Source organism: Urocitellus parryii, chromosome 2 (assembly GCF_045843805.1).
Source record: "Urocitellus parryii isolate mUroPar1 chromosome 2, mUroPar1.hap1, whole genome shotgun sequence".
In the NCBI taxonomy this organism is placed as follows: Eukaryota; Metazoa; Chordata; class Mammalia; order Rodentia; family Sciuridae; genus Urocitellus; species Urocitellus parryii.
In genome coordinates this window covers 196,873,945-196,893,049 of record NC_135532.1, presented here as the reverse complement: position 1 = coordinate 196,893,049, position 19,105 = coordinate 196,873,945, and the positions used below count along the sequence as shown (strand labels likewise).

The window sequence follows — 19,105 nt, the reverse complement described above, 5'->3', positions numbered from 1 at the left end:
GACCTGTGAGACTGAGCCAAAACACTTTCCTCCCTAAGTTGTTCTTTTAGGTATTTTGGTCCTAGCAACCCCTCCCTACCCCCCGCACAGATTCATCATGGCTAGGAAAGAGGCCTCTTCTTAATGAACCTTCTCTTTCTCATCCTACTTGATTTTTACCCCAGTACTTATCAACTGTTGACACTGTACAGTTGACCTTTTAAAAAATGTTTATTATCCATCTTCCATCTCTCCCACCATAATCAAATGCCCACAAGATCAGGAATTTTATCCACTTTGCTCACTGACGCATTCCAAGCAGCTAACACAGTATCTGCCCTGTAGTCGGTGTCCATTATAGTTAATGAATAAATACATTTAAAATTGTGTGTATAACTGTCATGTTGAGCACTGACTCTAAATTTTTTATTTAACTATTATTGCCTCTGTGACATTCCAGTATCTTTTATCAATTCATTTAGGAAAATGATAATTTCTAGTTAGTATTTGAGATATATCAATTTCACTGCCAGGATTCTGTTTTTCAGTTGAAAACGCTATGATTCTTTGTTAGTGAGCTTTCCAAATAGACAGTTCAGGAACTTTACAATTCTTTATTCCTGTCCTAGAAACCACCATTTCCCACCTATGCATTCCTGCCACTGTCTTCCATGAGACCATTTGGTCTTTCTGGGTTGTAAATTGTTTAGAGAAGGAGCTAGGTTAATATTTTATGTGTGTGCACGTGTGTATAAGCATGTGAACACATGCCCATGCACAGGAGCTAGTGCCAATAAAACTGAAGTCAACAGTCATGAATAGACACAGAGAGAGGTAGTTAAACAATCAGGCATTCCAGATTCACCCACAGGAAAATGTTCTTATGGCAGAAGCTCTTTCATGAATGTCTGGACTGTGACTTATATGGAATTCCCCTGGATGCAAAAATGTGCTCTGCTTTCATCCCTCAATCAAGTGGATTTACTCCTCATGAAAACCACCCCAGTATTTGGGTCTTTTGGTGGCTGGCTTTGTTTCACAGTTGTGAAAACAGGAAGTTAGTAGTACCCAGGAAAGAAAAGATTAATGCTTACTGCCACATTTGTACAGCACCAGCTAAAGGCAGTCAATATATATATTTTAAATAACTCTTTGTCATAAACTAAGTTTAGTAATTTTCTTATTAGGAGGTATATTCCTTGGATTCAGGAATAATATCTTACTCATTTTTTGACTATTCAGTAGCTAACCATATTATGCAACCATATGAAGAAGGGCACTCTAATAAGCTAATTTAATTTGAATTATAAATTGGTTTTGGTTAGAAATTTTTTTTCTCTCCCTTTGTGCGTAGGTGCTACTGTTTTTGAAAAAAAAGAAAAATCACCTTATTGTGGAAAATCCTGGAACTTGCCTCATGTAATTTACATCCTGTTTCAGCCCCTTTAAGCCGCCTGTCACATTAATTTGTGATTTCTCTGTGAATATATTAAAGTTCACTGAATAATAATTACCTCAAAAATCATAAGGATAGGACTGAGGATATTTTTAGTTAAAGGGTGAAAAAGCTCTTTGTTAACAAACTACCTAGATTTCTTTTTTTATCCGAATGTATTTCCCTGCAAACGGAGGTATCTACTAAGCTGAATTCATAACAAGAACAAACAAACATAACCTATAACTTCTGAGCAACTGCTGCGTTCAGCAGGTTTTCAAATGAGCACTTTTTCTTTGATAGTATCTGTTAACTAGCTATATTTCTTAATCTTCATAAATGCCACAGCTTAATCACTTTAACTCCTTTTAATCATCTGCTAAATCAGCAGTCTGTTTTTCTTGGTTAACGTACTCCCTCTGGTGGCCATTGTCTAAAGTGCAACAGCTCCATCAGGAACTGTATTTCTGTGTAAATGACTTGGTTCAACACCCCAGATGAATGGATTCTTTCCAAAAGATTGGAAAACTTTTTATCTTTAAGTTGTTAAACCTTTGGAGCAATGAAACTTGCATCGGTGAGGAAGACAAGAATAAATATTTTAAATTCCCCCAAGGATCTACAAAACAAGGAAGATAATTACCTCCCTCCACTGCTCACAGCTTCGCCTCCTCTCTGATAAGTTACTAGAATGTTAAAAAAAAAGGAACAATTAATAGACACGTTTATATATCAAAAGCTATTACATTCACAAGCATCTTTGTACAATGGAATTCTTTATCCCTTCCTACCCAGTAACATTGTAAAAATCCTTACAGGACACAGCAGGTTTCTAATTCAGCTAATAATTTAAAATTCTTATTAAATTAAATATGCATCATTCTTAGCCTTAACAATATTGAGAAAAGCAACAGTAAAATTGCAGCAGATTCTTGTTAAATGTAACTATTATATATTTATTTGTACATTAGCATTCCCATAGATTTTTATTTTGAGTTTACTAGATCATACCACTTTATAATTCTGTAGGTATAATCTTAAAGTCTTGCCCTTGTAGGTAAATATTACAAAAGCCTACTAGATTTTCCCAGAAGATTGAGAACCAGTGAGACAAAAAAATAGATGTTAAGCCCTTCCAAAGACAAAGACGTAAAGTTGTGACTATTGATGTGACCATTTTTTAACCTATTTTTTCTTATTGTGGCTTTTTGAAACTCATACTCATTATATTTTCATAACTATATTTTCATAAAATATGGTTTAATGCTTTTGAAAGCTTTCTCAGCTAAATAAATTTGGGGCATAAAAATAGAACTGTACCACAAAAAGATTTGCACATAGTTAGGCAAAGGGTTAAGAAGATTAGCTTTTCTGTAAATACAAACACATTTTCTAAGAAGAAATGTATTTTTAAAAGCTGCCAAGTTCTGCTACTTAGAAAAACTCCAAACTGGGAGTCTGCTTGGGAGAGATAACTGCTCCCAGTGATTCCAATAACTGGATTAAAACTGAGGCGGCATAACTACAGGTACATCTTTTACTAGAGGTGATGTGAAAGAAGAGGATCCACTTTGAAAGAAACTGAATAGAACAGAATATGAGGACTCAGACTTGGGGAAAATGAAAAGTTTTATCTTTCACATGTGCTGGGTATTTTGGTTACCTTTCAGAATACTGATTCTATGGACAGAGAATTACAAGGCAGAGAAATTTTTGTTGGAAAACCTAAAAGCTTAAGTTAAGGGGGGGAAATGCATTGCCAAGTATGAAAATAATCAATAAGATGATTAGCATGTTAAATCATGCTGAGGCTAGAAACACTGTGTCTTTTTAATGGAAATACATGCAAACAGGGCTAAGATGCAACGTGGAGTGGTGAATAAATAAATGCACTGGATGGATGAAAAGCAACACCAACCATTTCTACTTCAAATGCATGCCTGCCGTGAGTAAATGAAGTATTGTATTCCATTTAAGTCCTTTCCCCCCAGTTACTGCTGAAAATGAGATAAAACCAGAAACACAATAGTACAACACATGCCAAACTAACAAAGGATAGGAGGAGGGTAAGTGCAAATATATACCTGTTGGCGTGAAGGTAAAGGACGGGACTGAAAATCAAAACAAAATATAAACCAGTTATTAAGCTGAAGAGAAAGGGAACATATCACATTAGTATGAATCAAGCAGACAGCTGAACATAAAACAAATGTAAATAACCAAGCCAGTAGGTCTGAAACTCTGATATATGAATAAAACCCAATACGAGGTTAGAAAAAGAAGCTTGTCTCTACAGGTACCATTTTGAAGTGTCTGACATTCTAGTACCTTGGGAGGGGAGCTGTGCGTTACCCTGTGAATGACCCTGCATTTAGCAACAGAGATTTAGCTTATGGGCTCCAGTACAAACAGGAATCCTCTGCTATTAATCATTTCCAAACACTGGATGATGGATTCTTAAACAAGTATTATCAGGTGTATGCTGGAACCTTATCTAGGAATCTGAAAGTAAATGCTTATTAAATGGACTAATAGGTGCACTTAAGTATTTATTATTGGAGGAAAGAAAGGAGAAGAAAGAGGAAGAAGGGAGGGAGGGAAGGAAGGAAGGAGGGAGGGAGAAAGGAAGGAAGGAGAAGCAAAGAGAATCATAAAAATCAAAACGTCCTGTAAGTCTGATGCCTTACACAAACAGTACAACACTACATTTTTATCATTATAAACATTTCTGAACGGATAGAAAAATGTGTGGGGTTTTAAACTTTGATTTCTGTGTCATAATTTACATTTAGAAGCGTGGTTGAGTAGGCTGAACATTTTTCTAATGCCACGCTAGAAGCTAAACAATAGAACAATAACACCCCTCTGAGAACCTTCACTCTCTCTGCAGTTATAAATCTTAATCTAATCAATAATGCCTGAAATTGAACTGCAGACCTCAAAAGTAGCAGCATGGCCTCCCCCACTTTTCCTATCTTCTATTCCTGGTGTGAGATCACACCAGAGCAATTTGCATGTCATTTCATAAAGGGAGGAGACTGACATATTTTCCAATCTTTTCCCCTTAATTTAAAGTAAATGCTGCTCTGGATGAAAAAAAAAAAAAAAAGAAAAGAAAAGAAAAAAAAGCAAGGAAATCCACATTACACCCTTTAAGGTTAAAGCTTGCCTGGAAAAAAAAAATCTTTACAACAAACAAACTAGAATATTGATCACCGATCATGTATCAAAAAAGCTGCCAAAATGTATTTTCCATTGTACATTTGAACAATGATAAGAAATTTACTTTAGGATTAGAGCTCTGGGTTTGCAAAGTGGAACACATAACATCCTCTACAACTGTCACTTCTTACCAAACCACTTCATCTCTGAGCAGACTGGAAAGAACAACAACAAAAACCTTAATGCTGTGTACCCAATTGATACACTGGCCTTCCTCTGCAGCACAGCAGTCCCTGTCTTAAGAATTCCATTGTGTTGTCTTTCAGTCAGATCTTTTCAGAGAGTCAATGTAATTTAGCTACATTCAAAAATTCAGAGCCATAGTAACAAGTCTTCATAAAAAGAAAAAAAAAGGTACATTTGAAACTAAAGCTATTCAAGCAAGAGTGGAGTGCTTGAACATTAATTTGCAATCACAAGGACACGGGAAATATGAAAGGTCCTTGTCATTACTTCTCATAGCTAACTGCTAACCCCAGTTTGAGGAATTGAAGAAGAAATGGAAAAAAAGTCAGCCCTAAATGAAATTTTCGCTGCTAGCACACCAAAGAACAACTTAATTTTCAGAGCTTCCAATAATAAATATAATGAACTCTGTGTACTGAGTGGTGCTGATGTAATAAGTGGATGTATGTGGATGGAGCCTCCAGTGTCCCAGCAGATGTCACACCTATAGCTATCCGTAAGGGGAAACGCTAAAAAAAAAAAAAATGCTCATGAGTACCCAAAGTCACTCTGGCTTGATATTTTATGTCAAGAGGTTCTTTTCATTTATTTAAAATATTTTACTTCCTATTTCCCTGAAACCACTGGCATTGTGTTTGGCATAGTAAAATTTAAGATACTCAAAATGCACTTTAAAAAAAATGCATAGAAATAGAATTTTGAAAAAGTGCCAACAGGATGAAGTGAGGAAAGCAGAATCAGTGCTCATCCAATTACATTTGTAATTATGTTCTATGATTTCTGCTTAAACAGAAGCTAGTTGAAAAGACCAGGATATTAGTTTAAAGGTCCCACAGAAAGATCACATAGGCTTTTGTCAGCATGCTCAAAGGACATTAGTAAAGAACAAGGAGCATTTCAGAAAGGAGAGTTTTCATGTCACATTCTTAGACTTCAAGACAATACAGAGCATTAAACTGTTATAATCACACAGCTATGACACTTGATCATGACAAGGAACACTGGATTTCACTGACTAGCTGTTTATGAAATGGAGTTAATGGGGCAAGTCTGATGAACAGAAAATTCACATCTAAATGTTAGTTGCTTTTCCTCATTGAAATTAGATTTCTAAACCTAGTCTCCTCCCAGAACCCTGCCCCTTCCCCACTCCACCAAACACATTCATAAACCCCGTCTCTGCATGGATTTGCAGTCAAAGGTTCTATTTAGTAACACATGTGCCTGACATTGTTCTACTTTCTATACATAATGAGCACCACTCTCTTCTCAGTAACCTCTAAGCCCTTGTTTTCCATTTCACAGGCAGGGGTACTGACATTTTGCTTCATGTCTAGGTAGGACACATATCTGAAAAAAAACATATTTCAGGGTGATAATGCTAAGGCAAATCTATGCATATGAGGAGACTACTGCCGAGCCACAGGCAGGAGGCACATGGATTTATTTCACAGTATTGATGATGAATCTCTGTTGACTCTTTTTTCCCAAGACCTCCAGGAATAGCACAAATATCCCACACTGTTGACACAGAATGTTTTATAAATGTGTAACGACATTCAAGTTTTACCTAGTCTTGAAAATTCTATGTGATTAGAGAAGTACTCTGTCCAAGATACACAGAAAATGTTCTCTTAGGAGATATGTAGACAATTAGGAAAAGAAAGGATAAGTGACAGTCAAGGGAGGGATGACTTAATTTCTTGGTAATTATCTTTAAATTTGCTTTGCAGCAAAGCAAAACTTTTTTGTTATGTTGGCTCTATAACGAAGGTGAATGTGTAATTTTCAATCCAAACCATGACATTTTTGAGAGTAAAATGCAACACTATGAATCATTTTATTGAACTAAAGACATAAAAATGGACTAAAATCGGAAAACTAGGAGGCCACACAATCTACAGCCCAGGTATGACGACCAGAGTTGGAGGATATATTTGGGGGAGAGGAAGGAGCAGGATTATGTGCCTCAATGTTTAGATTGTCAACAATTCATAGGACTTAAAGATATGTAGCAAAGGTATTTTTGAAATATATTGGCATAGTCTATCTTTGAAAATGTAAATAATAGCAAATATTTTTTTTCTAAAATTATAAAGACATATGTAACAAAATCATCATCATTAATGGACAGTATATAAGACATTGGATTGCAGGATCTTAAGTCTATGAATGGAAAAGTACTAACACTCTTCCCTCCCTAGGCAGGACATCCCTCATAATGTGATCATATTCACTAAGAAAGGACTGCTTCTAGAAATAATCAAAGAAATCTCTCTTTTTGTTGCTTTTCAAAGGACAACAATCCCCTTAAAACTATGTGAGTTTAAAGCCCCAATTTATAATTCCTGTGACAGGGAGATTACAAATTTCCCCCAAGAAATAAAGTAATAAAATAATTGCCTAAGAGAAGATGGCCACAGTATCACAGACAAGCCTAGATGTACCTTAGTGAAACATATTTGAAAGGATCTGGGTCCTAAGAAACTGATTAACTCTGTTGTACTGCCACAGGAGAGTTGTTCATATGCAGATATCATGATAAAAGTACTTTAGAGAGTTGCTGTATATTGAAATAATTTAACAGGTAGGATATGTGTCCCTGTGAATCATGTGGAGTCAGGTTTAAAACTAAGAGTTTCATAAACATATTAAAAGATGAAAAACCTGAGAAAGCGAATACCTTTCCTGATACCCGCATAAGTACTAGTAAGTCCGTTCCTCTTCTTCCTGTGTCGGTAGAGCCAGATGCTGAAGACCATGAGGATGATCCAGCAGGCTGCTCCGATTCCTGCGATGAATGCTGGCTGCTTCACCACGTCTGAAATCTGCTGAGCAAGGCTGACCTGGTCCTCAGGTGACACAGGGTTCCCATGAGAATCTGAAAGGCCATCTTCTGATGAGTTGGGAGTAAGACTCAGTGTGATGATGTAAGAATACATATATGATGTAAAATACCTGTCATTATATTTTGTTAATTTTGGACCATGATTTCTCTTTTTCATTCCGCATTACCGCAGGGAAGTGAATGAGTTCAGGAGATCACTAGTAAAATTCATTCATTTTAATTTAAAAGAAGTATGGATGTAATTTTGTGTGACCTTAGCTGAAACAAGGACAGTGGCACTCTGTTTTCTTTTTATTTTACAAGTTTGTGGGATCCTGTTTAGATTGAGTTTCAGAGAAACAGTGCTCACTAATTGAGATAAATATAAAAGTGTTAATACCATAAAATGCAAACCCCCCGCCAAAACCAAGACAGGTACTGAATATTATATGTATAGAAAAGGTTGAAAAATTCTCAAAATTCTATAGAAACATCAAATCTGTGCTGTAAAAAAGGCTTAAAATAAAATTTTACTTTTTCTATAAGCTAGATATTGAAAAATGGTGTGTGTGTGTGCGTGCATGTGTGTGTATTTGCATACTCCTCCCCAAGATTATATTGCAACATCCTTCACTGTCTGAGAAACATATTATTTGAACCCATGGTCAGAACGTCCTATAAAATTAAAGATCATTAAAACACAATGACAGATTAAGCTAATGTTACCATTGTAAGAACTATGAATAATCTTTCTTTTAAAATAATAACCATCACCAGCAATAGATATAAGAAAAGAACATTAAATATGTAAAAGAATTATCAAGTGTTATGAATAGTCAAAAAGACATTCTCGGTTGGATATTTTGATTCAAGAATTAAAAATTGATGGAATATATGGCTAATAAAATACGCTTGTTTTACATTTATGTCTTAAGCCTACAGTGATATTTTTCAAGCCCGCCATTACTCCAGGTCACACAGAGCAGCCTGCAAAGTCTTTGTAGAAAACGCAAGACTGTTGCTCTTCCGTCAAAGCTGTATGTCACTTTGTAGACACCTTGTGATGCTAGTCCTGAGGTTGCCCAGTGGGGAGAATTCCCAGTGGTGTCGGTAGTCTTAATGTTCTTCCCCCCAACATCTGATGACATAAGAAGGGGCTTGTGCATTTCGTTAAGATTGGGGCTTCCTCACAATTATTAAATCATTTAACTTGGAAAAGATTCATGTACCACACTTTTAAAATTTTATGTTGCTTCTGCATTCATTTTGAATCTAAGATTAAATACTAAAAGAAGGGTTTAGTTACCCGGACAGAGTTGCCAGCTCTCTGCTTCCTCCCAATTCCTCAGTATGGTCAGTGCAGATATCCCCCTTCTATAACTGCCTCCTGGTGACCACCTCCCCATGGGCCACAGAGATACCACCTCCTTGACTCATCATACCACCCATAAGGACTGCAGATACGCAGAATTGACAACTCTTAGTCACAGCACGACCCCATGGAATCCTTCCAGCTTTCTAGAGAACAATTAGAACTCCCTGTAGGAAACCTCCTTGAACAACACCCTGAGCACCAATAAAACCCTCAGCCCACAGGTCCTCTCTCTCTGTCTCCCCACCTGCAGCTCCCCCCCCCCCCGGGCCGCTCACTGGCCTCTGGGCCTTCTGACTGGCTCTTGTCAGCACCTCTGCTCTTGTGGATCTGTGAGTAACCCACTCCTGCTATTTCGTGTGTTCTGTTGCTTCACCCCTCTGAGTTGAATCTGATTAACACACCTGGCAGGAGCTCTCCTCCCAGCTGGGGCTCTCCCAGAGAGGAGCTATCTTGTCAGGTCAAAAAAGCCAGAAGGGCATCTGCTGGTTGAACAGTCTGCTGTGAGAAGGACACCCAGTCACAGGGTTGGATACTTAGGCATTATGCTCTCTGTCAGGACAAAAGAGTATCCCATGGGCTCCATGTAAACATCCACAGCCAAATCCCTTGGAGCCCTGTCAGGTGGGTTTATAGCTGCTTCACAGATCTCCAGACCAAATTCAAGAGAAATACAATCTGCTAATATAATACAGTCTGCTTTGAAATAGAAATCTTTCCAGTCCAAAAATATTTTTTCCATAAAAATAAAAATTAGTATAACTCATTCAATAGGGATAACAGTTCTTGAAGAAAAAAAAAAGCCTATAGGTTTTCTTATTAAATGCTATTGCATCTTAATATGATAATTGGCAGAAAAAAATCAGCAGCATTCAATAGCTATGGAAACGGCCTTTCTCTGTGAAATGCTGAATTCCTTCTGTTGTGTGTATATATGTTGTGGGGGGGAGGATATTTCCTTTTTTTTTTCTTGATTCCAGATTTCATACTATGGAGGATCAAGGCTGAAAACCTTATTTTCACAAGCAGTCACCTGCCTTCAACTGTTTGTTGACTGAAAGTTTTATTTCATGTTCCAGACCCTTTTATCTCTGGTTATCCTAAAAGCACTTCATCCTCTAAAAGTTCACCAACCAGACCTATTCTTTTTATCCCTAATACATCCTTTGTATCTGCTAGGTTTATAGACTTCATGCCTATTTGCGCAAGGTTATCTTGGGTAGCTTCAGATTTTATGGAAACAGCCCAGAGAGGTTCCGTGTGAGCAACCAGATGGACCTAACAGAATAAAGTGCAGTGTGACTAATGAATTAAAGCAGCCCCTCTCTACCTCAGGCTTTGTCTCCCTGCAGCTGAGGCTATATTAAGATCTGGAAAACTGGAACCCACTTATAATTTCAAGGAAATCAATTTGACCCTTAAATCCCATGATTTAAATCTTCAATAAATAAAATTACATATGGTTCTTTTTCCAATTCATCTTCCCAAAACTAGGACTAAACATCATATGTTCTAAAAACAGGTAAACAGTATCCACAATGGTTAGGGTCATTCAAGACATACCTTTTAATTTCAGTTTTAATAACCTAATGCTGACATTTGAAAAAAGTGGACAAATATTGGAATATCAGCTATAATTTTTCAATATAAACTCCCCTCCCCCATGTTATATAACATTGCAACAGATGCATCAAACGATTTTTCCTAGTTTCCCATATTGCTTGAAATAAACCAGGAAGCTATTTTTTTGTTTAGAAGTTTTTATATAATCATTTAAAAATGTGTAACATGGAAAAAAAAGAGTCCAAGAAAAAAATAATATAAAATTCTGGCCCAGATTGTGACAGTCAGCAAGCCCTCACTGAAGGCTTGAATGGGCCTCTCATAATTGACTGCTGGGAGGCAGCTCCTGGCCGCTGCTTTCATTTAGTCCTCGTTCACCTTCTTACAATCACATCAGGCAAGAGTAATGTGCACCTTTCTAGCCTGCACCATTTCAAGCCTCCCATAGAATATATATTTCCTTTCTTGCATTCTGTTGGTGCAGGGACAACCTTGGAAGCCCACATTAAGAAATTAGGGCTCTTCAGCTTACAACCCACAAACACTAGGTGAAACAGAGACCTACTGGACAACTGGAATTGTACTAGACTTCACTGTGTTGTGTCATAGAAACTTTGCAAGTTTATGCATTACAGCAGCTGGCATTGTCTTAACAATGGAACATTAACAACATTTTCAAAATAAATATGAAGTTCTTTAGGTATTGCAACAGAGTTAATCAAAGTCAAATGTTTCTTTTACTTTTATTATGAAATAATTCCAGGATGTTGTTCATACTTATTTAATATGCCAAAATAGTATGTACTGATTTGTGAAGCATAAAGATTGCTACAAATGATCCTTTTTCATAATTTGCATCTGACATAAAATATTACTGATGCTTACCTTCTGATTTGCAATATACAGACACAAACCAGACTGTATACTTCTTGGCCTCTTTCCTAATTTAAATGTTAACTCTTAAAAATCTGACCTTTTTCTCCCCACTTCTTAGTTGCAATATTGTTTTATTGGCATTTCAGTTGTTGCTTGTTTACATGTAAATAGCAATCACTTACTAATTCCTATAGTATGTTCATAATAGTTTGCCTATAGTGATCTCTAGTAATGAAACCCAGGTCAGGTTTGCTGTTTTTTTTTTTTTTTTTAATTTATGTATAATTTTCGAAACACAAATTGTATTTAAATTTGAGTGATTAGCATAGAAACATTCCAGTGCTCTGACATCTCAACTTATCTTCTTCTTTATTCACTGCAGTGTCCTTGGACTTGATTAGTAGTATTAGTTAAATAGATGAAAAAAATTTCCACAGGGCCCCAGTTAGGATGATACTGAATATTACCTAACTTTTATTTGAACTATCATCTAAAATGTGTATTTGGATAAGGTTAGTTTAGTTATAAGATATCTACAGTCCTGCCTCACATAACAACGTTTCTATCAACGAGGAATGATTTCTATTGACTGTTGTATAAGATGATACTGGCTAATGACATCACATGTATCTTAGTTTGTGTAACTACACTCCGTGATGTTCACACAAGGACAACATTGCTTAACAATGTCTTTGTTGGAAAGTGGCCTTGTTGGTAACCAAGGCATAACACTGTATGTGAGTGTATTTTAAGTGAAGCTAACACCACTGTAGTTATAAGCCTCACTTCTGAATTCTATTAACTTCCAACAGTGGCTCAGACACATGTAAAAACAGCAAAGCAGGACAAGTAATACAGTGACAGACTGTGAAACTGGACTGCTCGGACACTCACCTAACTGGATGAATTGAGGCTCACTTTTCACCCCAGGTCCAGCGCCAGTGCTGGCTGCCACTTCCACACTGTACCGGATCCCGGGAACCAGGGAGGGAATAACCACAGAAAAGGTAGAACCATCTACTGTCTTGTTTATATGGTATCGGGTTTCATTGCCCAGACACCAAACCTGGAAGAAGTACATAATGAAAATCAAGCTGGTAAAATTTCCAAGATAATGCAAAGATCAACAGAGGGTGAAGACGGACTTTAGACCTTGACCCAGTTGAGATGCCTCATGAACCATCAACACAAGGTTTCAAAAAAGTCATTCTTCTCCAAGATGGAACTCTGAGAAGACTCTTCCAGTCAAGCCCAGTATTGGTAATAGCTGCACTATTGGAGAATTGTAATAGTTACACTTTCTCAAATATCTTAAAGGATTGTATAAGGTGAGTCTACAAACTTTTGCTTGAAGATAAACATTCCTCTCAATCCACATCATATCACATATCATTAGGTTTTTATTCTTTTTATTTTAAAAAAATTTTAATAGCATGAGGTTATTTGTCAGGAAAAACAGGACTGTGCAAAAAGTTGTACATATCCAGGTAAAGAATAACAATGTGTGTAAAATTATTCGACATTTATGTGATAGATGTGGTGCCCAATGACCAGGCATCAAAGGTGAGGAGGGAACTCTGTCTGACACTTCAACAGTTCCCTAGGATAGAATCACCTGGTACTGTCACTTCACATTTCGTATCAAACTCATGAAGTGGTTGATTTAAAAGGAGAGTAAGTTTCTGCATAATCCAAAGAAGTATGTATAAATAAGATTATTAAAAATAAAACTGCACTCCAGGAGGAAAAAACCATCCTAGGCTTTTATTCAGCTTTTGGTACGCTAAACTATTATCAATGAGATAAATTAGCAATCTGGTATTATAGTTAAAGGAGAATATTAACTAGTCTTTCACAATATCCATAAGATCATAAAGAATAAGAGTACATACTCGAAGTGCAAGAAAGACATTCTATAATGAGAAAGTTATCGTATGCCTCATTAACTTTGATAGTGATATTTGTGATAGGAAATTGTATTTGGATTCAGTTTCCATAAGAGAATAATCCGCGCAGGAGTGAAGAACACTCTATATTCCTTATGATATCCTCGAGCTAAATATAGGATTAGCTTCAAGTGGACTACTGTCCACACTGGAATAGGAAATGGGATTTTAAATTAATCTAAAAACACCAGCATCCTCTACTACTTGGTCAATAACCTTTAATTTTGTTCTTTGAAATTTAATATTATTTTCATATAGTTTCAACGTGTAATGCCACCAAATGGTCAGACACTATATCAGGATCTGACCATTTGGAAATAAAGACTCCTTTGTGAATCTTTTCCCCCCCAATTACATTACACAGCTGAACCGAAGCCACAAACTGATTTTGTACCAGTCAATCAGGTTCTGAAAGGCATTTTATTATTTTAAATTGACCATGAAGTTAAGTGAAATCCACCCTTTCACATTTCTTGAGGAAAGAAATGAGTTTTGACTCTTAGGGGAAAATGCCTACATTATACAATTTTGCGTGAGAGCTGAGACATCACCTCATTTTAAATCCTTAAAAATCTTCTGTAACAGTCTATTTTTCCAGACTGAAACATAGCATCCTGTCACTCACCAGTATTGAAATAACCTTGAAACTTGTGAGAAAGCACTTAAAAGTATGGATATTTTTACTTTCTAATAACTCAGTTACGCTAGAAAAAAACCTTATTTAAAATATCTCGAAACATCCACAGTGCATTTGTAGTCATATTTTAAATATATTTTAAAGCAGCCCTATTGATATACTTAAATTTCACAAAATGTTGTTTTTCAATTTGATTTAAAAATAATTTTAAAATAAAATATCATACCCAAAATTAAGCTTAGATTGGTTTTTAGTTATCAAACAAATAAATTTGCTACTCAAAAGAATGTATGAGAGATTTACCAGGATACACATGTAAGGGACCTGTCAGATCAACTGCATTGGAATCTCCAAGAGTGGTGGCAAGGCACCTGTACTGGGAAAATGGTTCTACCAGTGATTCTGCTGTTGGCCTATACTTGAAAATCCCTGACCTACACTAGTGAAGGTAGATATGTCCTATGTCCTGTCAATGGACACATATCAAGGTGTGTCTACTCTAACCTCAGTTATGAATCAATAACTTCATATCACCTTCATAAAATCAGTTTCACATCCTAAACAATGGTCTGGAATATTTACAAATAGAAATTAATATTCTACATATCATTATTTAGCTAGTCAACTAAAAAATGACTCAGACATCAGAGAAATACAGATCACTCGGCAGAGAAGTACATCTTTTATAGTTAAAATTCTTCTAGTATGTAACTGTCGAAAAGGTACACATAAAAATGTACACATATATTTTCTATTTATATTTATCCATTTTGACAGCACATTAGGATCATCCTATAATACAGATTCATTAATAAGTTCAAACACAATCTTTCAGCTAAGTGTCATGTCTCCATCTCAGTTTTTGATGCATGTTGGCATGCTTGAAAATATTTGCCTAAAATGAATCCATGTTAAGATTGTCCATATTTATTGAATAGAGCTGCTTTATTTCATAGGGAAAAATAATTATTCAGAACCACTGGATTAAATCAACCGATAATACACACATGTTTTAAAAGTTTATATAAACATACGGAAATTTATAAAGGACTATTTCCTGAGACTTGATATTTTGTTTTGAAACAAAAACAAGAGATATATAAACATATGATTTCCACACATACCAAAATATTTTTTTCCAACTTTGTTTGAAGTTTCTAAAATTTCAAAGATGTAAAAGAGTTAAATTAAATTAAAAAGTTAGAAAAAATCTGGTAGAATGTGACTCTCTATATAGCCAATTCCATAGTGCAATCCAATTCTGAAAAATATGTTAAAGCATTTTTCAGAGAGGAAAATATTATTACCATTTAAATCTGTTAATTTTGTAGAATTAGATGGATGTGTAAATTTTGTAACCATTTGGACTCTCTCTAGCAATTTTTTTTTTAAAGTAACTTTTCTAGCAAAGAAATTATTCCACAATCTATCCAAGACTAGGTCTATAAATAATTGTACATGTTGGTAGTTTTACCAGCAGATGGCGCCAAATATCTATAAACAATTTATTTAGCCTTGTGAGTAGAAGAGGGTGTCCATCAGTAAATTAGCATATGTGTACTACCTTATATTCTTGAACCATTCCATTTTGAGTGTCTTCTGGAGGTGGCTGCCAGCTGACAAGAATTGCTGTTCCATTTCCATCATTCTTTGACACAGTTACACTTTGGGGTGGGGCACTTGGTGCTATTAAATTGTTTCAAAAAGCAGATATATTAAAGTGTGTTACAGAACACTGAAAAGCAGATAATTAATACTTATTAATTAATATAAGTAAATATCAATAGTGAACTGGTTAAAATTAATATTTAAAATTAAAAAAGGAGTATATGGATTTTAAATTCAATATCTGCATGATTCAAAGATGTAACCCACTTAAATGTTAATAGTCCAAAATTACTTCTTTTTTCCTCAACCTTACCAACCTGATGTTATTGTGAATTTCCATAATCAAAGTTATATATATATTATCTCCATGAAACATGAAAGGACTTCTATTTGTACTGCTTTGTAACCCTTATTTCCTGTTTCCCCAAAACATGAAAAATATAAAAAATGAATGCTAATCAGGATATTAACCACATCCTATCACTAATCCAAGAAGTGGCAAGGACATATTAGGAGACATTATTAATGTTTTTATGGAGTGCAGTTGTGACACAAAACTATTTACATAAACAATACTTTTTAATTTCTAGTTTTATGGTAACCAGTCATACTGGTTTGCCTAGAACTGAGGGATTTCCAGATAGGGGATGAAAAAGGACAGAATGATAATTCTGGAAAGTCCTGGAAAACCCAGGTGTTACTCACCTTCTTTATAAATCATTAATCAAAGTAACATTCAATAAATGGGTGGTGGAAAGGCAAGCAAATTGAGAGTGAGTCCATCTTTGAATGTGGACTGGAGTTCTGAGTAATTCAACAGACCCTGTCTATGTCATTAAGTAACACAAGGTTCACATTTGCACTTTTTTTTTATGTATAGGCCACTAATCAAGCAAGTCAACTCTTACAGCATTTTGGTTTTTCTATTTAACCGAAAATAGTTGTACTATTTAAACAAAATTTCTTAACAAAGTATGTTTAATATCAAGACAGTTAAACAATGGATTCTACTATCATGTATAGCTAAAAAGAATCCATTAAAAAAAAAAGACAGTTAAACATTCAAGACACTCTTGACATTTTAACAACTCTAAGTTAATAAAAGCCCAACAAATCTACTGCAGTGCACAGATATCACACACTCCATATACTTGCCTTCTTCTAAGGTTTTGGCAAACTTGATTTCGCTATCTGCTCCTTGAAATTCATTAAAAAAAGGGCGAGCCTTAATTTCATAGTTGACTCCCTTTTTGAGATCAGGGATAACCACACTATTTTTGGTTGGAGTTCTCACTTCAAAAACTAACCACTCCGAGTCACCATGGTTGGCTCCAGATGGCCGATAGAGAATTTTATATCCTTGAATATACTGAGATTGTTGGTCCACCTATTAAAATGACAAAAATAAAAATGCAATCACTCATAGCTTTTTATTACTTATTGCAAAATAATAAAAAATGAAGTGCAACACATTTTTTTTTCTATCACGTTTCACCCTGAGTATTTCTAGTTCACCTAAGTTAATACTTAAAAAATCTTTTATCTTTTGTAGGATGATATTAATTTCTGTGCCTTATGAATAAATATGAAGTGTCATAGCAGTTCTGAGATATATCATCTAGAGACACGTGAAGGTCAAGGGTATGTGTTTTACTACTTCCTGATCTTAAAAGCCTACTTAATACTACTTGGAAATATTTCTAAGATTAAAAAAAAAATCCTTTGATAATGGGCCTACCATAAGTTGCAAATTCATAGTTAATATTTTGGAGTTTTGTCCTCTGAGAGGGGTGGAGTTCATTATTTCATTATATAAACAAAAAGAAATATACACAAATAAGAAGCTTTTATTGATAAAAGTCCGTCCATGGCTACCATAGTAAATGACAGTCATGTGTTACATGAGAAAGTTGTCATGGCATAGAAGTGATCAACAGGTAGTTAAATTATATCATATATATATATATATATATAAATATATATATATATATATATATAATGATCTCAGACAAGCCACCTGCTTATGAAGACTGAGATCAAATATTACAAGAACAACTCACTGTCCAGTGCACTTCAATTGATGAGGAAGAAAGGATGGTGGGATTGTGGAGGTGCAGGACGACGTTTCCCAGTTCTCTCTGCACCTGCTTGTGGTCCACCCCCTGACTCGTCGGTGGAACATCTGCAAGGATTCAAGAAGACTCTGTCAGGCTCCACATCATGCTAATGAACTGAAGCAAAGCAGCGTGAACCAGTCCTTTCAATCAGAGCCACTCTTAGAAAAGAAGACTCACTGGGCCTAGGAAGCCAACGTGTGCTACAGAACAAAATAAGAACAACTTAGTCTTTTCATTAGGTTCAGAAGACTAGGGACATACAGAGAAAGAGGAGGGGAAGGGAACAAGTAGAGGGCCTGCAGAGAGCCCAAGGGCAAGAAACAAAAAGACAATGGTAAATAGTAAAGTGTAAGGGCAGCTCCCACCATGTCACCATCATGTTCACGCTGAGAGTGAGGCTAGTAGGCAGTCCTCTCCGAGTCTGGAATAACCTTCCAGAAGGATCCCAACTAAGCAAGGAAGAGAACAACCAGACCTGTTAGCAGAGAGTTGGGCAAGGAACAGCAGAGAAACATGGGCAGCAGAAGCAAGCCCAGAAAGAAGCCCAACAGCTACATTTCATAAGACAGCCCTGGTCTCTTCCCAGGCAGGCAGGGTGGATAAGGAAGTGGCAGCAATATGGGATGCAGAAGGCACTACTGAGGCCAATAAAATAAATTAGATCCATGAGCAAAGAGCACTTATTAACATCATCTTAATTGATGATGGTTTACGTTAGTTATTGTATCACAGTAAAGAATGCTTAATAAAGAGTTCTCGATCTCAAAAATTCCCAAAGTTTAGCCATTTTGCAATGGCAGTCTTTTATGTGTTATTTTAGAAAATTTCATATTAGTAAGAAAAATTGAAAGTGATGCCTAAAAATGTAATTTGGAAATGCTTATGAATTGATCCTTTTATTTTTCTTGTTCTCCTCCTGAAAGAAATGTTTTATAATTCAGAAAGGCTTTTCCCCACACTCAAAATTGGACTGGCAGGAAACCTTAATATTGCTCTATCCTACAGCTTCACAGGTACTGGAATCCCTCTATGCATTGTTCAGAATTCACCCACTATTTATAGTAACTGTCATCTTCTTATCAATATTCTATACACTGTCTTTCATTCTGTGTAAGTGTACATTTCCTTTAAATAATAGGGCTCAAGAATGTTTCAAGGACACGACATGTGGAGGTAGAATAATAGCAATAGTGGTGACGGCCACCCCATCCCAACAATGACCACTATCCACCCAATTCCATCCCTGACTGCCAGTTTCTTAGCTCCTCCTCCTTGCAGAGTCCAATCTTGCGCTTGGTGACAAGGAGCTAACTCCAATGTGACACAGGTCCGTCTAC

At 35.9% G+C, this 19,105-nt stretch overlaps 1 protein-coding gene across 1 annotated transcript in view; it reads right to left on the bottom strand.

The window, feature by feature from the left end:
* The window catches only part of Robo1 (roundabout guidance receptor 1), a 381,357-nt gene that overhangs the window by 45,423 nt on the left and 316,829 nt on the right, over positions 1 to 19,105 (bottom strand). Inside the window, exons 13-19 of the mRNA XM_077795033.1 lie at positions 17,712 to 17,833; positions 16,807 to 17,038; positions 15,608 to 15,729; positions 12,355 to 12,526; positions 7,506 to 7,703; positions 3,499 to 3,525; positions 2,058 to 2,100 (exon numbers count right to left, since the gene is read on the bottom strand). Of these exons, the coding sequence (XP_077651159.1) occupies positions 2,058 to 2,100; positions 3,499 to 3,525; positions 7,506 to 7,703; positions 12,355 to 12,526; positions 15,608 to 15,729; positions 16,807 to 17,038; positions 17,712 to 17,833 (916 nt within the window). The remainder of the gene's footprint in view (positions 1 to 2,057; positions 2,101 to 3,498; positions 3,526 to 7,505; positions 7,704 to 12,354; positions 12,527 to 15,607; positions 15,730 to 16,806; positions 17,039 to 17,711; positions 17,834 to 19,105) is intronic.